Source organism: Lissotriton helveticus, chromosome 6 (assembly GCF_964261635.1).
Source record: "Lissotriton helveticus chromosome 6, aLisHel1.1, whole genome shotgun sequence".
NCBI classification, from domain to species: domain Eukaryota; kingdom Metazoa; phylum Chordata; class Amphibia; order Caudata; family Salamandridae; genus Lissotriton; species Lissotriton helveticus.
Window position 1 is genome coordinate 770,820,002 of NC_136067.1, and position 23,286 is coordinate 770,843,287.

The 23,286-nt window shown below is 45.0% G+C and overlaps 1 protein-coding gene across 1 annotated transcript in view; it reads left to right on the forward strand.

Moving 5' to 3' along the window:
• The window catches only part of MDN1 (midasin AAA ATPase 1), a 2,221,312-nt gene that overhangs the window by 68,776 nt on the left and 2,129,250 nt on the right, over positions 1-23,286 (forward strand). Inside the window, exons 7-8 of the mRNA XM_078648266.1 lie at positions 11,322-11,453; positions 18,600-18,703. Of these exons, the coding sequence (XP_078504392.1) occupies positions 11,322-11,453; positions 18,600-18,703 (236 nt within the window). The remainder of the gene's footprint in view (positions 1-11,321; positions 11,454-18,599; positions 18,704-23,286) is intronic.

A 23,286-nucleotide genomic window follows, 5' to 3' on the forward strand; every position in this document is an offset into this window, starting at 1 on the left:
AAAGCCAAAAATGTCTCTACTTTCCTCGGCAATCGGGATGCTGAAGAAAGCGTTCTTCAGGTCCATCACCGAGAACCAAGCTGCTGAAGCTGGAACCATTGTCAATAAAGCAGTAATGTCGGGGACAACTGGAAACTGTGGGATAACTACCTTATTTACTTCTCTGAGGTCAATCACGAACCTGTACACAGGCGGTTGTAAAGGATCAGTACGCTTTAAGACGGGCAGAACTGGACTGTTACAAACATTACCTGTTGTTTCTTCGATGACATTTTTATCGATCAGATCATAAACGATCGTCAACAATGCATTTTCGCATTCGCTAGATATTTTGTATTGGGGAATACGTGGCAACCTAACGTTGGCTTTCAAAGTTATGACATACGGTGCTATCTCCAAACGACCTACATCATTAGAGCCATTAGCCCAAAGTATATCAGGAAGTGATGACAATTCAGTTGGAATATTGTCCTTTGACAAATACATTGGGGAAATGACTTTCTTACCTAAAGTAAGTTGTACTCCCAAGGGGGAACAGTACAAAGTCGCATATAACCTTTTTAGCAAATCCAAACCTAACAAATTTTCACCGCAACCTGTTGTAAGAATGAGGGGTGCTTCTAATTCGCACGGGCCAATAGAAAGCGATATAGGACTAGAGATCGGGTTTCTAACAGGGGCGCCAGAGAAACCTACTAAAACATTCATTTCGCCAGACAAAGGTGCGCCAGGAAGTTTCGAGTGCATGATAGAACTTTTTGTAGCACCAGTATCCAGCAAAAATGGCTCTGACACTCCTGAGGTAATTACCTTGACATAAGGTCCATTCTGATCTACTGGAACTGAAACAACTCCCTCTCTTCGTCCATGGCTGTCCTAGCAATCGTTACCCTCATTTTCGTGTTCGGTGTAATAGTCGTCAGCATAGTACTGAGCTGACCTAGACGATGCATTATTCTGTTGGTCAAAGCTGTTCATCGAAATCTGAGGCGGAAAAGAAGTTGTATTCTGGGTGAAATTTCCACGGCCCCTACCTCTAGGGGCGTGTTGAACACCTCTTCCCCTTACACCTGAAGCACCGCTCAAACGTCGCGCAAGAGCCGGACAATTACCTTTAAAGTGACCCTCTTCCTTGCAATACGCACATTGATTCGGGCCATAAGCAATACGCTGATGGGAAAACTCGTTTCCTTGCGCGTTTCTCGAATACTGCTGTTGTTGTTGATAATTGGGCTGACTAGCCGTACGAGGCGGATAGGCTTGCTGGAGAAGAACTTTAGTTTTTAAATCTTTTGTCTTTTTGTCTACTTTATCTAGCTCGTCTTTGCGCCTATTTTCATAGTACTGGGCTGTAGCTAAAATTTGCGCTGACGTAGAGACAGCCCAAGCACTCTCTGAATCTTTCAGTTTATTACACAGTTCAGGAATTAAATTATGTACGAATTTGTCTACAAACAATCTTTGACCACCCTCGGTAGCCATATCCTGACCACTATGATCGGTGAAAGTCTCCTCAAATCTTGTGAAAAAGTCACACATTCTCATCTATCTTCTGCTTGCACGCAGATAGCTTGTCCCAGTTTACGCGTACTTCAGGCATTATTGTTTTCATGTACGCGATAATCCTACCGGGAAGTTCAGCTATTAACGGCTCAGGTTTAAAACCACCTATTTGTCTAGCATCCATAGCGGTAATGTTCGCCCATGAGTCACCTAGTTCTTGGTCATGGTTCGTATGACGGATTTTGCTCCATAAAGGATGTGGAACAACGTTCCCAAACAACATGTCTACATCCGCTAAATTCATTATACATGAGCTTGCAGTTTGCGATAACTCCTTATAATACCCAGTCGGGTTTTTAAGAGGATCAGGCAGTGGCTGCTTGAGCGCTAAGACTTCGGATCGTTTCCAGGGGACATGTGAGGCAAAATTGGTGGATTCGCATTCGCATCACCTTCCCTCCAAACCGGAGGAACCTCTCTCATGGGGTACTGTCTCGCTCTTTTCCCACCTGGTGCATCGTCTTCGTGACATGATCTAGAGACGTTTCCCTTACTCCTATAAGAGAGCAATAACTCTATCGCTTTCTCAACATCTGCACCTATAATCATACCTTCATAGAACTTAAAGCGTGTACGCCATAGTTCGTTCATTGTGCATTTGGAATCATTTGTCTTCACATCTTCGCACAGATATACACACATTTCTTCGAATACGTATCTCTGGGTGGGTGCATTCCATTGACGGAAAACGTCCATAACAGACTGAACATCATATCTAACAGTATCCGTAATCCATTTACGGGCTAGTTCATTTAGCACTCTTCTTTCCTCGTAATCAGGCAGTTGACTACGGGACTGTCTATGTTCTGTTTTAGGCGTTGTTTTAGGCGACCCAAAGAAAGGTGAAAACAGACTAGTGACTGTACCTGTCACTCTTTGTCTAATAGAAGGAGAACCTTGCGGAGGGGTAAGTGCATCGGAAAAAACAGGCTGAGGCAAAGAAGAAGTAGAGGCAATAGCAGAGGAAGTTGAAGTAGTAGCAGACGTAGTATCATAGACAATAGCTGGAGCTGTAGGCAAAGTCGTAGAAGTAGATGGAGTAGGTAGCAGAGACGGCGGCCTTTGAGAAGACTGCGCCGGAGAAGTAGGAACCAGCTGAACAGTAGCTGGAGTTTGTGCAATAGCTGTGTTCCGTGCGCCGGGGCGCGGTATAGTAAAATGTTTTGGCGGTGTAGTAGCGTCTAACGCATACGGTGGAGGTGAGCTTAATAAGTGGGACATTAATGGATCTTTCTCGGATCTCTCCTCTTGACCTTGTCCCTTATTTGGTAACATCGGGTAGCATTTATCTACTGCTAGTTTCTTGCTCCTAAGCATTTGTTTGTTTTCCTGCTCTTCCTCGTTATCCCTGTATGTTATGGCAGCTTGCACCATCGACATTCCTCTTTTATTCTTTTTTGCTAATTTGATTTCTTTCTGTTTGGCTTCTTTGCGGCATAAGCGGAAAAAGTCAAACATCGCCGGCCGGGCTTTTCTCTTGAATAATTTGACCTCCTAGGTTATCTAATATTTCTGAGTCGAAACTACCATATTGGGGCCATTTTAAAACACCATCCTTGCGGGTGTATTTTATCCACACTTCATTATATGTGATGGGACCTACGCCGTGCTTCACATAGAGCTCATATGTTGGAGTTCCAATCGGAGGAACCGGACAGGAATCCTCTAATCGGGAGTCCTTACTATAACCAAGACAAAACAAGTTTCCAAGTCTGCTAAAACCAGGCATCTTTGCTCACTAGTCTAGCTTCAAACTTCAAAGGATTTTCTGTTACGATATTTCTCGTGAATACACAAGTCCTTCGGCTTTGGGGCTTGCAAGTACCAAATCAAAGCGTATCTCAAGGATACCAAAAACTAAGGACAAACTAAGGACTGGGAGACGCTCCACTTATACTTAACTGAAGTATTTGAAGATCGGTGACGTCGCTAGAAGACTCGTCTATCGTTTCGCTCTACCAAGGATCACTGGGTCCAAAACAAGGCGATAGTCAGGGCAGCAGTCCTTCGTAGCCGTCGGGACGCGGGGAACCTCGCAGCAAAGACCTTCGGAACCACGTCGACATACAGGGGTCGCTGAAGTGGCTGGCCGTCCTCTGGAATTTTCACACGAAGCTCCTCACGAACATCTGGCTTGGACCGTCGCCGCTTGATACCGCCCCGAGTTGGGCGCCAACTGAGGTAACGGGTATTTAGGAACCCGTTGGTGCCAGGGGATAACACCCGAAGACCTCTGAGTTCTCCCTTGTTCCGGACCACAGAAACACTGAGTCTTCTAGTCGCAGTCAGAGATCGAATTTTATTGGCAGCTACCAAGTAAAAGGTGTCCTAGAAGCACGACAAACACGGGTCATGTGTTCTCAGGAGACTGTTCGTCTTTACAGAACCAGCCTTCTCCTTATATACAAAAATAATAGCTGCAAGCAAGAATTCTTGAGTTTATGATATGGCTATACACATATTTCTACAATAATACAAAAGAGCGAAGTCATGTAGGCAAGCCCGCATTTTAGACGTCCAATTCGTGATAGATTACCCAGCCAGGCCCGGAACTCCCATCAGATATCGATGAAACCCCAATAAAGGAAGGCACCTCCTAGTCATAAAACTGGTCATAAACAGGGAGCGTGGACAGGTGTGTGTGTGTGTAGAAAACATGATCTGGATGTAGTGAATGGTTTGTGGCATGTTATGCATTGATGCTATCGTATTAGGCCACTGGGCGAGGAGCTGCCCAAACAGGTTTGGCTGGAAGCAATGGAGTCAGTTGGGACGGGTCAGGGGGAAGTCAGGGAAGGTGGACGTGTCCTTTTAGATCAAGCTCGACCTTTAATTGACTTATCATGAGGGCAAGACACAAGATGGATACCGTTTACAAAATGGAGTCTGAGGGGTCGGGACGGAAACTACGATTCAGGGGTGTTAGCATACCTCGATCATGACGCAAATGCATAGGAATGATGTCCTAATCATTATCGGTTCGTCGACACCAAATTCGTCATGGTACGTTGATGTTTCGGGACACGGGTATTGGACCTAGATACCGGGACAACAGTAGGGTCCAGAATTTCAGAACCACACATGTTCCTGCAGTTTGAATACCCCTATGAGAGAGAAAATTACAGTCGACATGGCACCCTGCCTAGGTGCCATGCCAGCTAACACTGCCTGAAGGCATTGGTAATTCACCTCTCTAGCAGGCCTCATGGCCCTAAGGCAGGGTGCACTATACCACAGGTGAGGGCATATCAGCATGAACAGATATGCCTTTACAATATTGTGGTCTTTTTTCCTTATATTGTAAGTGCAAGGGAAGCCATTGAAAGTACATGGGCTGGGAACTCGACAACTCAAGTTCCACAGCACCATGTTGGCTTCACTGAACACAGGAATGTTTGGTACCAAGCTACTCCTTACAGTAAATACGCACTTCTGCCAGTGTGAGATTTATTGCACCATGTACTCAGAGGTGTCCCCTGAAAACCTACCAACCCTGGTATGGTCTCTGACTGGCTGTAGGCAGCCAGTCACCGCCAGACCTATTTCTGGACCCCGGAGTAGAGAGCCCCTGCTCTCTGGCACTAGAAAAAAATGCAGATCCTGGGCAGAGGTGTCATGCCTCCTCCCCCAGGATGGGGCCAGTACTTGAAGAGGGAAGCTTTAAAGGCATGATGCCTTTGTAATGCGACCACCAGCCTCTGCTGTTAGCAGCAGATGGCAGCCCTTGGTTTACAGCCCTACTTTGGGCAGGAAAACCGTGGTAAAAATTCAAAAGAATAGGTGGTGTGCCCACCTCTGCCAACCCCACCCTTAAGGTGAGGGAAGTGAGGTGAAGCTCAACTTTCAGTCCCCGCCATCCTGAAGATGAGGAGATTCCTCCAATTAGGGCTACCCACTGGAGGGTGGCATAATAGAGGTTGTAGTCACCCCAGGTAAGGTGCCCATTGACCCTACCTGCAACACCCCTAAAACGCCTCCTAGGTTTTGTTTAGATGGCTCCCCAGACCTAGAAACTAGTTTTGCAACGACGAAGAAGACTATCCTACAGTGAAGATTGAAGACGACTGCCTTGGCCCCCAGCTCTACCGGCCTGTCCAACTTCTGCGAGCCTGCGACCTGTCTTGCAGCCAGTGACCTCTGGTTTTACCACCTAGTGGCAATATCTTATACAAAGGCATATTCCTACATTCTACCAGATTTGAGACTGTGGATCGCCTCCCTGATTTTTGTCTTTTGTGATCATGCCATTCAGAGCTACGCCGTCCTCCTGGGTGAAGGTTGGTAGCGGGATATTATTTTAGTGTTGGTGCTCACAGTGCAGGAGTTCTTGGTGGTCATAAAGTGAGTCAGAGTAAGTGGTGAAAACTGCAGCTATATCTGTGTATTCAGTGGCGGTGATGGGGGACTATTACAGATCCCGGGGACTATGTATGCTGTGTTATGTTATGTTTTGTATAGCACACTAATCACCTGTGAGGATATCCAGGCGCTTTGAAGGTGAACACAGCATTTGCCTCCTTGGAGTTAATATTAAAAAATCTAGGTCTTCAGCTTCCTATGGAACTTGTAAAGTGAAGAGGAGGTCCTAATGTGATATGGGTGGGCGGGCCATGCTTGGGGGCTGGTGTAGGAGAAAGAGTGGCCTACAGCTGATGCTTTGTGGATGTGGGGTATGTGTATGAATGAGACTGGCTTAGCGGCGGTACCTGGGAGGTAGGTGGAAATGTTTGTGCCTGTTGAGGTAGGCAGGGTCTTTGTTGTGTAGTGCTTTGAATTTATGTGTAAGAAGTCTGAACTATGTGTGTTTGTGTATGGGGAGCCAGTGAAGTTCTCGGAGATGTGGGCGATATGGGTGTTGCAAACTAGGTTAAGAATGAGCCTTGCAGCTGCGTTTTGGATGTTTTTAAGCCTGTTAAAGAGCTTCTCTGAAATTCCTGTTTAGACTGCATTGCTGTAGTCGGAAGTGCTGGTATTCGAAACCTGTGTAACTGTCTTCCTGGTGTTTACCTGTACCTAATTGAAGGTCACTACTTTTACATGGTCTGTCATCTCGAGCTTGTTATCCAGGAGGATTCCAAGATTTTTGGCGTGGATGGTGGGGTTGGTTGAAATAGTTGGAAGGCATCAGTTTCCATGTTTCTGCTGTCTCATTGCTGATTCACTTAACAGATACAGAAAAAAATGTTGGTATGCAGTGAAGGATGTTATTGGAGGGAAATTAAGTTTGTAATCTTTTACATGCCTGAAAGGTTAAAGATTTGTTTAAATTTTGACAAATCTGAGCTGTCCAGAATGTGTTTCAGTAGTTCCGACAGTTGCTATTTTGTACCAAGGAAAGGAAGAGAAGTTTATGTTCAGTCACACTGTTTAGAATGTTTACTGGAATGGTGTCTTATGAGAAGCCAGTGGACTTCATGGAATATTCAATTAAAAAAATGTAAAGTATGTTTTTTTGTATTTTAAGTTGGTGTGAGTGCTGCTGATTTAAATGGGGTGGTTAAGGTAAAAACATTCTGTGTGGCTTCAGTTTCCTTTTGATACTAAGCAAGAAATGCTTTTTGGTTATAAAGACCCACCGCCTGCCTCACCTTCATCACCCTCACCCCTCGCCCACAAAGACGTCCACACTGTGAATACCGTCCCACTCATTAGCACCGCGGAACCCCTCAACAACGCTAGTATACCCCCCCCCGATACCCTGCCTGCTCACCAGCTCACTACTCCACCACTCACCAACGGCTCTCTCCACCAACACCTTCCCCAATGACCCTCCTGACCTGACTTAATCCACCCTCCAACAAGTCAAAGAGGAAATCTTACAAATCAAAAAAGACGTCCACGCAATCAAAGACCTGCTCTCCTCACAGCCCAGTCTACCTCCCACCATCCCACTACCCCACAAACGACGCACCCTCCCTACATACCCTCGCCCTCGACGACACCAGCAATGGCCTACTATCCCCGTTCGCAATAATTCCCACCGCCCCCGGCGTGTTCTCAGCCCCTTATCGGACCGCGACCTATGCTCTCTCCTACGCTCCTATGGCCCAGGTCCGGTAAAAGACTTTTCCAACTCACACATCCCCATACCCACAATTCCTACAAACCCTCTGAGGCTCCCAACACTCAACAACAGAGGCTCCGTCCCTAACAACCTCAGAAAAGTTCCCCTCACACTAGAAAGCTCGACCACCCTTCTCTCTCCCAAACTCAAATGCATCCTACTAAACTGCAGATCGGCCCAGAGACATTCCTCCGACATTGCGGATCTCGTCTCAAATAGGGAGCTGGACCTAGCCATTCTAACGGAAACGTGGCTCACTGAAGCCTCTACCCCGATTATGGATATACTAGTCCCCCCCAATTATCACATCATTAGGCTGGACAGGTCTCCTGGCAAGACGGGCGGGGGAATTGCATGCATTTTTAGGAGCAACCTCTCCGTTACTCAAGTCACCTCCCCCTCCCTTTCCTCCTGTGAACTCCTCTGCCTCGACATCACCAGTGAGGGCAAACAAGTCTGTGCTTTACATATCATCTATCACCCGCCTGGTGACAATCTCATATTCACCCAACAATTCATGGACCTGATCACTTCCAATGCCGGTCGGCAGACCACTCAAATCTACCTGGGTGACTTCAATCTCCACTGGAACGATCAGAAAGACACCGTGGTGAATAGTCTCAAAACTTTCCTCAATGCGCTTGACCTCACCCAATTATGCGATAAACCAACACACGACAAAGGCGCGATACTCGATCTCATCATTGCCAAAGAGAACGCTATTCAACTGGAGGCGATTCTACCCTGCGATTGGTCAGATCACCACATTATCACCTTCTTTATCAACGAAAAAGTTAAACCTAACCCTACTCAACCAATCAAATCCAAAGCATGGAAAAGGGATCTGAAGAATCTTAACCCCTCCACCCTACCTCCCCACATCGGCAGCCTCCTCCTTCCCCCTTCAGGTGCCTCAGATGTTCAATCACTGACTGACCACTACCTTGACTCTATGAATACAATAGTCAATGAAGTCGCCCCTCTGCAACTGAAGAGAGTCTCCACCAAAATTTCTAACCCCTGGTATGATGACAGACTCAATGACGAAAGGCGTAATATGCGAATGGCAGAGCGCACCTGGAGATCGGACCCCTCAGCACTGCATCTCAAAAAGCTTAAGAACAAGAGAAATGCCTACTTTAGGAAAATAAAACGCACAAAGTCGGACTTCTTCAGCCGTCAGTTGGACCAAGCGAAGAACAGGCCAAGAAAGCTGTTCGAGCTAATCAAGACCCAAACAAAGGCACAACCCACACAATCATACAGCACAACAAATGACACCCCACACTGTGAAGCCTTCTCTGCTTTCTTTAAACTAAAGACTGACAACATAAGAAATGACCTCATCATGGATGTAAGCCGATACCCCCACCACACCAGAATGGCAGACACTCAACCTAAAAACAAGGCATCCTGGCAGTACTTCGATACCTATTCGGAAGAAGCTATACACAAACTGCTCTGCACCTTGAAGCCCTCTAATCACCACACAGACCCTCTACCTGCTAATGCTGTAAAAGACTTTATCCCCTTGCTCCTCCCTCTCTGGACCAAGATCATCAACAGCTCTTTGCAACAAGGACACATTCCAGACTCCCTTAAGGTGGGGAAAGTCACGCCTATACTCAAGAAACCTACAGCTGATCCGTCTGACCTAAACAACTATCGGCCCATCACCAATATCCCCACCCTGGCCAAACTGCTGGAGAAATGTGTCCAACTCCAACTAACAAAACACATTGATCAATTTGACCTCCTCAACCCTCATCAATCAGGCTTCAGAGCGAAACATAGCACGGAAACAGCTATGAGACACATAATTGATGACGCCCTCCAAATTCTGGATCGCAATGAGTCCTGCCTCCTCATCCTTCTTGACCTCTCGTCAGCATTTGACACGGTCAAACATGAGAACTTGCTGGAGCTGCTAAGTTCTAGAATGGGGCTATCGGGAACTGTTCTCAAGTGGTTCTCGTCCTTCCTTCACAACCGGTCTCAGAGGTTCAAGATCGACAATGTGCTATCTACACCTGTGCCTGCAGATCTAGGGGTTCCACAAGGATCCACCCTCTCCCCTACTCTGTTCAACCTCGTTATGGAACCGCTCGCCACCTTGCTTCATGCATCCAATGTTCAATTCCATATGTACGCCGATGACACACAACTCTACCTAAAGCTACAATCCCCGGAAGATATCAAACATCTGAATTCCACGCTTATCAACACCCAATCTTGGTTGGCCGATAATCACCTCAAACTAAATGCTCTGAAAACTGAGTTCCTACTCATCTCACCCCCGGCGAAAATCTCCACCACCCAAACCTGGCTCAACAACCTAACAGCACTCAATGTCCAACCTACCATCGTGGACTCGGCGAAATCCCTAGGCATCACACTCGACGCCAAGCTCAACATGCAGCAGCACGTCAGCAAAGCCACAAAAGCAGCTAATTTCCAAATTAACACGCTGAGAAAAATTAAACCTTTCCTCCCGGCCAAAGACTTCCAAACTGCTGTACAAGCTTTAGTCATCCCTCGAATAGACTACGGAATTGCGACCCTCAGCGGTCTCCCGCTATCCACAACAGCACCCTTAAGAGCCTCCCTGAACGCTGCCGCGAGACTCATTACTGGCTCTAGAAAGCATTCGCACATATCCCCAGACTTAAAGTCTCTAAAATGGCTGCCTTTTGAAGCCAGAATACAGCTAAAAATTGCAGTTATGACACACGCGGCCGTGCACCACAAGGCACCCAGCTACCTCGCTCAAAAGCTGTCTATATCAGGAGGTTCGAGATCCAATAGGAGCACAAAAAATCTACTCCTGAAACCTCGTAGATTCCGGAAAGTGAAAACTTACAAGCGCTCCTTCTCAGGAATGGCACCCAGGATCTGGAATGCGCTCCCTCCTGAAACCAGGCTGATCTCCTCCACTGCACTCTTCAAGAAAGAGGTGAAAACCATCCTTCTGGCCAAGATCTCCTGATCGTTATAGATGTTGGTTCAGAGACTCTGCATTGCTTTGTATCATTGCTCACCCTATCCCCTGGCACTATACTCTACTTGTTGGGGGCACTACTACGCTACTCTCTTACTACCGACCAAGATATGATACACGTTGGTTTACTGATCCACCTGTACACCTCTGTAGTGGGATCAATGACTTGTGCTGTCCTATCTTACTTCCTTACCTGATTGTATATGGATTGGTTCTATGTATGTTTTTATTATCCATGTTATTACCATGTTATTGACTATTATACTGTCCCCATTATATCTGTTGACTCCTACTGCCCCTTCCCTGTCTTTGTGAAGCGCTCTGATATCTGTAAGGATCCTGTTCGCGCTATATAAAACTTTGAATGAATAAATAAAGGTCTGTGTAGTATGCTTTTATATCTTTGTCCACAGAGGCTAAATAACATGTTAGGGCGTTGCATGAATTTGTCCACCCTGCAACCATGATGCGCGCACCAATTGTCTGGTGGGCTTCTTTTCCTGCTATGCTCTAAGTTTTATTCCTTCCAATTCCCTTTTTCCATTTCTTCGTGTTATCTAAACATACATTCTCTCCCACTCTGTTTCACTATTTTATAGTGGTATACTCTCTTCAGTTTGATGTTTTTTGCAGTTTCGATTATGGATGTTGAGGGCTGTATGAGAGCAATGTATTCAATAGCAGTTTTTCTTTCAGATGTTGCTGGGAATGTACCGCTGCACAGATGTCCCTGGTGAATTTGTTTGGCAGCCGGGTACCCTGACGCAGGCTGTAACTAAAGGGCACTGGATCCTCCTCGAAGATATCGACTATGCACCTCTGGATGTGGTATGCAGGTTTTACTACTACCAGAGAATACAATCCAGTATTGCAAACACAAAGCACAGTGCATGACTCATTACTTACCCACTGATTGCAAGTAGGATGATTAGTTATTTTATGAAATTTAGAATTTTAGACTTATGCGTTTTTAAGTAATCTGCCATTTTCACTAAAAGGAATAGTACAGTAACTGTTAAAAAATAATTAACTTGCGATAATCAGGTGATGGTGCCCCAAATTTCACTATAAATAAGTCTTTGGCGGCAATAAAGGAACAAGCTGTTAGATGCAAGTTAAAACATGCAGGCAGATAGTCTAGGATAACTCCTTATCCAGTCTTTAAGAACAAAAATCTTGGCTAATGGTGTTATCTTAACTTAGTCATACATATATTATTTATATGAATCATAAACGCATTCATGTACCCTTCTTCTTTGTTATCCATTTTATCTCCTTGCTCATAGTACAATAAATTACATGATTTATGCAAAAAAATTCATATTTGTAAGAAATCAAAACAGTTGCGTGTGTAAGAAACATTCAGGTTACAAAATTCTTTTCAATTCATCCACTTCCATCAGAAATACTGGATGTTACACTATAGTTTTGTTTGGAATCCATTTTCCAAATACATATCTACTCCTTTAAAATGGTGCTGAATGAACCTAACTTGCATACATTAAGACTGTTTAGTGTCTCCTTTATGAACATTGTACGCTGGTCAGAGACCTCACTTGTCTACTATATGGACATAAATTGTAGGGGGGGTCTAGCTGGAGGAAAGCACAGGCTATTAAGGAGTAAGCTTGCACTACCATCTCTGCCTACCCTCTCCTGCGCAAATTTACTTGCACTGAAATTAAATGCCTTGTGTGTGGTAGTACTGAGTTATATTCCATATGATGATGTTGCACTTTTTTTATTTTCTACTCCAAACATAGAAGATAGTTGATTTGCCTGTCTTCCCTTAGAGCACATTGCAGTGGAGACCCAGTTGGTGCTAGCTCTGTGACATAGTTGTCATAACTGCAAACCTCTTCTTTAATGTTTACCGTAGCCCCATAGATGACCAGTGCATACTAGTGGTTTTATTGGCCTAAGGCCAGTTGTGTGTAGCTGTTGCTACTTAATGTCAAGGCAAGCTTGATTGACATTAAATAGCTAAGATGTGTCTGATTCGTATTTGCAAATGGTGTGCCTATTAATGTTGTGATGCACTGACCATCGTGGAAGTAGCATTTTGCCTGATCGGTACTGGGAGTCTTGTGACATTTATCATTTTTATTTATTTTACATGCACCATTATTTGGAATCCGTGTAATATTATGGTGTCCATGTTTGTTGCTAATGCCTAAGTTTAAGCAATTTTTTATTTGGACTTTAAATTATATTTATGGACCTGCTTCCATATAATTGAGTGCACTCGTTTATTTACCTGTGGTCGGTTTTGGGTCCCAGCATTTAGATGTGGACACTAGCCCCTCAGTGCTCGAAAATTCCACTCGCCTGCTATGGTGAGCCAGATTTAATCGGGACAAGCTATTTTTATTGCCTACTCACCCTTACTGGCGAGTAAGAAGACAAACTGACTTTTGACTTTCAAAGCAGAGCAAATGTGACAAGATAAGATTTGAACACCTCTTTATTGCTCACAATGTGAATGAGCAATAAAGATGCCTTTAAATATTATCTGGTCACGTTTGCCCCTCTTTCAGAGACGGAGGTCAAGTGCATTACACAGTTAGGTCTAGTAAACTTTTGAAGTTACTAGACCTGCAGGTCTAGTAATATTTTTATGATTTTTTTAACCTTGACCCTCTTCCAGTTGAGTATACAGTGAGAAAAAAGACTTCATTTAACCATCAATGTGCTCACAATGCGTTTTCTGATGGTCATGTTTTTTAACTAAAACATTTCACAAGAAGGACTTTTGGAGCCTGCTTCAAAACTAATCTATTAGGTTGGAAAACAAGTTTTGGTCGAGTTGTAGTTGGCGTAAACTGGCATGTTTTGTACGTGTGGTAAATAAAGATGTATTGAATCCTACAAAAAATTGATGGGTGAAATGATTGAATTAATCTCAGACACTGGTAATTTTTTGGGACTGCATCCCAATCCATAGTTATTTTGCACGCCATGCCACGTCATTCTGGGCACAGCCATGTATGTGCAGATTAGTTTTGACCTCCCTGAACCAAAACATAGGCAACCCAAGACTGGGTTTGTCCTGGTTGGGGCTTCTCCGTCTAGGTTCCATTTGCACTAGGTTCCATTTGCACAGTGATCATGGGACCGACGTCTGGGCATACCCGTGGCCACTTCAGGTACCACATTGAAGTTTCACTTTTATTGTGACTCCTTAAGTGTGCTGGATATGCCAAGATATGGGTCATATACTCTCTGTGCCACCGGAACCAAGCTGTTTCAAACTGAAGAGCTCCAGTTAGGCTGAAACCAGCTTTGGGTTGCTTCTGTTCTGGTTCAGATAGGGACTTGGCAGTCTGCTCTGGACTGTGCTTGTTTGAGCAGGATCAAGGCTTATGGCCGGGCCTAATCTGAGATGGCATGGTGGGCAAAAGAATGATAGTTTGGGGTGCAAGTAATTACAAGTGGCTGAGATTAAGAATCCCACCCATCACTTTTTTGTTCACTTAAAAACAACCTTCATTAACAATGCATTCATTCATGAATGTTGGAACTAGCCCTCTTAATCATCTCTAGGCATTTGGAAAATGTGTACTTATGGCTGTGACATTGTTGTAAAGAATCTTACTTCGTGTAAAAAAATAAAATCTCAATGCTTAATTTTTTGAGGGTAGACCACAAAGCAATCTATTTTGCCATTTTATTTTTAATCTGGACAGTGTCATTTGGCTGATTTTCTTTTTTATTTTTTTGTGGTGAACCAAGAAATATTCTTTTAGGGCCAGTTTGCATTGTGCATAAAATAAACTGAAGCCAGGCACTGCCACATCATACTTTCTGGTGACAACATTCTTCATATTTTGAATCTTCAGGGCATTTTCTCATCAACTTCATCCTCACAGATGCTTGTGACTGGAATTCACTTGTTTTTTAGGTCGAGTAATTTTAATTGCTCGAAACCTATTACATCTGAACCAAAGTCTCTTGAACCAGACGGATTTCCTACAACGCATGTTGTGCATTAGAGCATGAAGCTTCCCCAGGCGCGCACCTGGCCTCGCACACCACCATCAAAGGCTTATGCTCCCCCTCACTTACAGCCCATCCCCATATGCTCCTTTCCTCCCTCCCACTCGCTGGCTCCCCCCCCCCCCCCCCCCCCCCCAGGCTCTTGAAGCGCGACGCTTCACCAGCGCTAGGCAGCCTGCGGCCACTGACAACTGTAAACAATAGAGAAATACGCACATACACACCAATCTCACAAACCATCCATGCATCCACATATACTACACACGCACGCACTATATGCACACTACACATACACAGCTACGCGCGTAATCCCTCGCGTTTTTTTATTATTTTCATTTCGCGGCCCATTTTTATTTATTTTTTGCGGCCGCCAATGCTTGTTTGTTTTGCAGGGACCCTTACCGAATATCCGCAGCAGTTGCTTCCCTGAAGCAGCAGTGGCTTCATTTTCATTTTCGGGTTTGTCAGAGCAGTAATCTGTTCGAAATTTGTAGCAGATATAATTTCCCGAGTGGCTGCAGCTGCGGTCTTACTTTTCGTTTTACAATTACAGAGGAAGAGTTTATGACTCCACCGCTGAATGGCGTCATGCTGCTGGCAGTTGTCAGGCTCAGCATGCTGGGTCTGTCGGGTTAGTGGGTGGGTGACAGACGTAAAGTAGTAGTAAAATGTCGCCGCTAAGCTGCATTTACCAGTGCTTTTCTCATAGGATCCTCTCTGATGAACGTAGTGCTATTCTGTACGGGTCGGAGTTTATAATATTTAAAAAACCACTCATACATGTGCAGACTTGAGATTTCAGATCTCCAACCCGAATTCCATGCACCAATAAAAATGATAATTTTCTGTCTTCTCCCAATGCCGTAACCCTGATGTTTTGCGTTTGTCTGAATTGCTTACAGTGCGCAGGCGTGTGGATGCGGCTTCTGTGCGATCCCTGCTAAATAAACAATGTCATGTTCTGTTCTCCCTGAAAAACAGATGTTGTTGCATGAGCACTTCAAAAAATTATTGCTTCTGCCTAATGTAAATATATCGGACTCCTGCAGAAGGGCTGGCAGTGCTGATGAAATGTACATCAGCCAAGAGAAAATGTGTTCTTACTCTCGCCCATTACATTTAGAGCAGCGCTGCTCAGCATTAACCCAACGAGCAATGCAGAGCAGTGCTCGTCCTGTGCTATAGAAACATACCAGCCACGCCAGTAGGTGCATCCACTCTGCCATAAATCTATCATCCCGGCCAGCGCCTGCTTATTTGCGCTTCAGGTGTGTAAAGTTCATTTATACATCTCAGAGTTTCTTTGTGGTTATGCATGAACTTTAGACTGAACAAGCCACAAACAGTGAGCAGAGATTCCCTCTCTCTCTGACTTGCTTTGTCCAACATTCTTGCATTAACAAGGAGAAATTCTGAGTTATATGTTTATATTCAGACACATAAATGTAACAAAAGAAGAGTACTGCTCTGCGGAGCGCGGTTCATGATACGGACCGTGGTGCTGTAAATCATCTCAGCTAAGAAGTGGAGCTGCCAACGTGCTGTACTACCTATCCAAAGTGCAGCAGTCTGAGAATCCCTTGCTCTGCCTACTACCATAGCAGTCTGCTTTCCTTTCGCTCTACAGATGCCAGCGCTAGGTGTCCTCCGTTTAAGCATCAGCCACTGGACATGCATCCTCCTGTTTGCACAGTGCCTTATGTGCCTCTAAGCGTTACAGTGCTGGAGAGGTCACGGAACACTGAGAAGGCGGTATGGGCTACACATACTATGATTGACTACAAGCTCCTGTTAACGCGAACTTGCTTTCATTTACTGAAGGCAACATACGTGCGTGTTCTAAATCAGTGGGAGCATGCCAGGGGACAGTTCCTCCAGTTGATTATACACTGTGCAATTCGTAGCAAGTTACATGAGAGCTCCTTGGAGCAACAACTGCCTGCCAAGGTTAAATGTTTTCTTTTCATTGCAAAATCCCAAAATGAGACTTCACGTGAAATCTCTTCCCCACCCCTCCCTCACCCGCCTTGATTTCTGCCCTACCCCGGCCTGGAATGACAGTGGCTACCTGTACAGGCCCACCAAACCTCTGAGCAACCCACTTTTATTAAGTCATGATTGTCCCCAAATGGGAAGCTGGCTAATGCCCAGATTGGTTTTCCAAAAGCCAAAATGTTCAAAATTCCTATAAAATACTGAACCACTTCTCGGTGATTAAGTACCTACTAAGGCGCAGGTTTGCAGGGAAAAAGCCAAGTACACGCATGCCTTTTCATTATTGACAAACCACAGGAACGCGTGAGTTGGTGCATTCCTTTCATGGCCTCCCTGGCGCTTGGAATGCACAGGCGTTCGTATCTAAAACAAGGCCGAGTATTGCCTCCGCCGCACATTGTCTTCGGTGCCCTTTAAACATTCCTTTTTTCAAGAACAAGATTAGTATCGAAGCCGAGAGTTTGTTTATACCCTAGGTATGCACTGAAGCATTTTAATGTTGCTGCAAGACTCACACTGCTGCACGCATCACTCAGTACCACTGAGTGCCATAGCACCACTCAATGCCACAGCATCACTCAGCCACAGCACCGCTCCACGCCACAGCACCGCTCAACGCCACAGCACCGCTCAGCACCACGGGAGGCCACAGCACCGCTCAGCACCACGGGAGGCCACAGCACCGCTCAGCACCACGGGAGGCCACAGCACCGCTCAGCACCACGGCAGGCCACAGCACCGCTCAGCACCACGGGAGGCCACAGCATCCCTCAGCACCACGGGAGGCCACAGCATCCCTCAGCACCACGGGAGGCCACAGCATCCCTCAGCACCACGGGAGGCCACAGCATCCCTCAGCACCACGGGAGGCCACAGCATCCCTCAGCACCACGGGAGGCCACAGCATCCCTCAGCACCACGGGAGGCCACAGCATCCCTCAGCACCACGGGAGGCCACAGCATCCCTCAGCACCACGGGAGGCCACAGCATCCCTCAGCACCACGGGAGGCCACAGCATCCCTCAGCACCACGGGAGGCCACAGCATCCCTCAGCACCACGGGAGGCCACAGCATCCCTCAGCACCACGGGAGGCCACAGCATCCCTCAGCACCACGGGAGGCCACAGCATCCCTCAGCACCACGGGAGGCCACAGCATCCCTCAGCACCACGGGAGGCCACAGCATCCCTCAGCACCACGGGAGGCCACAGCATCCCTCAGCACCACGGGAGGCCACAGCATCCCTCAGCACCACGGGAGGCCACAGCATCCCTCAGCACCACGGGAGGCCACAGCATCCCTCAGCACCACGGGAGGCCACAGCATCCCTCAGCACCACGGGAGGCCACAGCATCCCTCAGCACCACGGGAGGCCACAGCATCCCTCAGCACCACGGGAGGCCACAGCATCCCTCAGCACCACGGGAGGCCACAGCATCCCTCAGCACCACGGGAGGCCACAGCATCCCTCAGCACCACGGGAGGCCACAGCATCCCTCAGCACCACTGGAGGCCACAGCATCCCTCAGCACCACGGGAGGCCACAGCATCACTCTGTGCAACCATTCAACAACAGCTGGTTCTAATATGTTCTCTCAATGTTTCAAGCTTTATTACAAATGTCACAAAAAGATGTTAATATTTCACTGCTGTTCTTGGATTTTCATCACAATAAAATACAATGAACATAATATTCCAAAAAGTTATTTACAAAAGTTTAAGCTATTGCCATTATAAATTACAATAAACTTTATGCTATAGGTGTCACGTTTGCGAAAGTTAAAACTATTGGCATTGTAAATGACAAAGCTATTAATTTTGCTATTTTCTAAACCAACACATAAATAAAATATGTCATTTACAATACCAATAGCTCAAACTTTCCTATTGCGAGACCTATTGCATTGCAAATGCTTGTTTAAACTTGCAAACTGCTTCATACCATTAGGAATTTTCTAGATTACCTTTCTTTTCTATTCTAGATATCTGTGCTGATCCCTCTTTTGGAAAATGGAGAGTTGATGATTCCTGGCCGTGGTGATTGTTTTAAGATTTCCCCTGGATTCCAGTTCTTTGCAACCAGGCGGTAAGAAATGGTGACAGAAAAAGAGAATGTGTATATCTTAAAGCCCTGCTTTTATTAAGTCCTGGAACTTAAAGCCGAAGTAACTTTAAACCTGTACTTTAATTCTTAAATATTACTTTTATTGAAGGCATGTTTATTAAGTTTTTTTCCTTTAAAGAAATTAGGTTTATTTCTGTTCTTTATTGTTTTACACAGAATCTTTCAACATACTTATTTTTAGGTCTCACCCAGGCAGCGCACTGGCGCTGCTCTAGGAGGGCCTTAAGCCCCCGGTCTTTACTTTTCAAGCACTGCATTCGTGCTTGTGGCGGCATCCACCTTGCGGGAGCGAGCTGCGGCGTGCCACACTAATGACACACACTTTGAGAGGAAAGCAAACAAACGACGCACACAGTGTGGATCAGATTTAGCCATCTTTTTTCCACAAGATGGACATTTGTGGAAGAATGCTGGCATTCTGACAGAAAAAGTATGATAAAAATATCAGAAAAGATAAATAAATATCAACCAGCAATCAAAAATGTTGAATAAAGAGAGAAAAAAACAATTTCTGACTAGAAATCAAAAATTGCCGAGCTCAAGCTCCAGGATCCTCACAGAAGGAGCCGGAAAAAAGAACTGACCTAACGGTCACCTGTGGTGCGTGCTGGGAGCAGAGGGGCTCCTGGAGGTCTTAATGGCACAGTGTCCAAGTTGTTGGAAGCCTTAAAGGCAAGGTGACAGTTTTTTACTGTACTGTGATGTTTATTCACCTATGCAGCCTTTAGGCCAAATGCCTTCTATTACCTGCTCTTCTTTATGAAAATAAAGGTTTTCTTGCATGACACTTTCAGTGTATGTTTTCTATTACAGTATTTATGTGTAATACTACTTTTTATGCAAGAAAAACCTAAGTAATGTTGGCATGTTGCCTTATTGGAAATGTTAGGCTGCATATTTATGGTTATTATATACATGTATATATGTATGTCGTGGTAATGCTTTGAGTATACCCCTGGAAGAGAACTAGGATTAAAGGTAAGTAACTAATCCTTGCTTTGTATTTGACTCTGACTGTATAAGTGACCACGGTCCGCAGAGTATGGTGGATCTTGGAAAATTGGTGATCTTGTCTAGGGTGTTGAGGTAGAGTGGGGGAGGGTGCTTTGTAGAAGGGATGTGGCAGAGCTCTTGCCCATGTACTGTTGTAGGTGAAAGGTGATCCATTTGTATCCCTTGGTTCAGACACACTGTCTTAAATTGGTGCACATGATGTAACACTTCAAAACTTGTTTACCCAAAGAATTAGGCGAGAGGATGTAGCCTGATTGCTGGAGCGGTCGACCTCTGAGCTAGGGACTCTGGTTCGAGTCTCGAGAGGGACGCTCAAAATCCTGTGATTATGGCCAAATCGCTTAATTTCCCGGTGCCTAACAAAAAGAATGTGTCCCTCTGTAATGCAACTGGTGCTCATGAAAAGCGCTCTGATACCTTCCGGTCAAATTCGCGGTATATAAAACTCCCCCAAAAAATAATTGTAGGTATGTCTAAAGGAAAGCTCTTGCCAGACCCCCAGGATATAGCGGCATGGATTAGCAAATTTAGTGGCACAAATATGCAAATTTAGCGTCTCAAATATGGAAATTTAGCGGCATTTTTGCAGCACTTTATTTGACTCATAATCATTCATTTTCAGCCTTATATCAATGGAAACTGTTTTAGCAGAGTATTCCGCTTTGAAATTGGAAACCTGGGATATGGAACAGAGGAAGCAGCCCACAGGTGAAGGCTGTTGTTCTTGGAAATGCAATCCTCCTTTTGCTTTAGTATAGGTTCTCCGAAGCCCATCAAAGATGGCCTGGTAGCATCCCATAGGAAATGGCATTCCAGAACCTACCTTAGTGAAATTAAATATTTGCTTAAGATCACACAATTTCAGCATTGAAGCCACGATTTTATCCAAATTTTCTGGTTTCACTTTGTACAAATCAGAAAGTAAGTGGGTATCAATTTGGCTTTCCTTACGTTAAGACTTTGTTTTTAGTTTTAACCTCCTAGTGCATTCTTCTGTAGTTTTTTAACTTATAGCTCCAACTTGACCCGAAGGTATTGAAGCTCTTCACATGTGCACCAGTCACACTACACAATTACAACACAAACACATGCATTGTTTATAGGCATAGGGAGATTAAGTGACTTGCCCAGAATCACAGGATGACGAGCCACAATTTCCAAGTGTAAGAAAGCAAATCTAACTCAGCAACTCTCCAAACTGGTTAACATCCTGGAAGAAATGCTCTTTGCCCTGTCTGCCACACAGGGAGGTCTAATACCTCCTCTGACACAAGTGCTTCCAGCACACCTGCCCCTATTCCTCCTTGTACCGCCATTCCAACCTATGACCTCATTCCGCCACCTGACCCCACTCAAAGCACTCACACTGTCCCAAGTCCACCCAATGTCTTCTGGTGACACAATTCGTCCACCTCCTTCAACTAGTCCGTATCTCCCTAAATTATCCCATACCCCTAAACCTCACCATTTCCATAAACATTCCTACCCAGTAGACCCAGGCTATCCCCCTATTAAAGTCTTCAAATCCCCAGCCAGGCCCAAAAAGTAGGACTTTCATATGCTCTAAGTGTATATAATTCCCTAAGAGGGGGGCATTAAAACAAAGGTGTGGAGGCAAGCTGAAGTCTTGGCGCGAAAACTGTGATAGGACGCTGTTTTCCTTCCCCACCCCTGGACTTTCAGTTGGATTTCATTTTTCTGCCACCTACATATGCACATCCTCACAAAACCACCAACATCTCTGAAGATAATTTTAAATTACACAGTGACCCAAGTCACTTTACTTAAACTCTAACAAAATAAAGATTCCAAAATGCCTATTTACATAAGCCCTAATGACTCCTCATAAACCTTTTCCCTGCATTCCTGGGCACTTTTGTAAAAATCGCTGACTTTTTACAAAAGTGCTGATTTCGCGGTTTTGCCGTGAAATCGCGAAATCCTGAAGGGTCTGTCTTGCAGTTAACTTGCAAACTCTTCATGTAGACTACAGTAAATATCCCACACCCTCACACAGTCTTCAGTTGGTGAGTAGGAATGCGAGGGCTGGCGGCTGATTCTGCTCTCCTCCATATTTTGAGTGAGCTGTGTGATGGGCTACATCACGGTGTCCCAGCATCTTCTCCACATGGTTACTCTGTCACACCTAGTATCACAGTTCTCGTTCCAGGGAATATTGCAGGCGCTTCACGTCCTGAAGCACTGCTGCACAGCATCCCCTGTTGATGTTGGTGTTGCCATCTCTGTGGTGCAGAAGAGAAAGAACTGCTGAGGAGTGTGTGAGCGTCCTCCGACGTGCAGGCATTTGCAATTGGTGTGTAGCATGGTTGCCTTGGAGAATTCCTAGCCACAGCCTTTGCCCTTAGATGTATTGATTAAGAAAACTGGATTGGAATGTGCCTGTGAGGGTCCAGCATGGGAGTTTAAGGTGGTAGTTTGGACCCAGGGACTAACAATGCCGAGTTATTCTGCCCCATGGTTTAGAAAATCCCTCCATGAAATCCCTTTTTCATTACAAGCCTATGTTGATATTCTATTGTTCATGTACTGAATTTGCATATGTTATGGTGAATGAAGTGCTTGGATTTGTGAATGATTGGTAGTTGAGTGAAAAATGTCATGACTAGTAGTACCACAAGTGTAACAAGGTGATGGATTAAATGCTTGAAAGATCTCAGTGATTGGCAATCACTCTGGGCCGCATCTCAGTCCATTGTTTTTTTTTTTTGCCACCATGCCACTCTATACAAAAGCCCACCTTAGGCTTCCGGTTCTTTCCACTGCTTTGGACATGATAAGCAACAGTATCTCTTTCTAAAACATTTTAACCTCCAAGCCTGTGACTCATTGCCAACTGGAAAACCCACCATCCTTCTGGTTGGTTTTAAATTGATCAGCAATAGTGTATTATTTTTGGGGAAGACTCCGAGTACATTGATGATCCTTTCTTACACTCAACCCAGGTCACTGCATTTAGCTACACTTTTCACATTCCACACACTCCCATCTTTTGTGACAACACTATTAACGTTAACCCTCACAATCTTGAGAAGCTTCACCAAAAATGAATCCAACTTTGCACCAAGATTTGATTCACATATCTTGACCCAATTCTCCACCCTAAAGCAAGCACTTGCACTCTCCTTTCCTTCTCATACTCGTTTTTCATATCACTTAGTTTTCTCTCAACTTTCATTTTAATTTCATTGACCTTACAGAAGTATTGATTCATCTCAAACGCCCCTACAGAGATATATCTGAAGCAGGTTCACCACCTCTAAGCTATTTAAATGGACTGACTTCCTTGGTACTATGTGGCGTGATGCGGTAATACCTTAAACGATCCAGAACCTAGTCTATACAATCACACCCTGACTTCTCGCATCTTTTTAAATACAGTTTCAAAATCCTAGTGAATCTTTCTACCTGAGCATTAAATCATGGGTCATAATGCAGTGGTATTATGCTAGCTCTTACTTCTGCAACAAAACATTTTCATTTCAGCAAATATGAGTTGAGCGCCATTATCA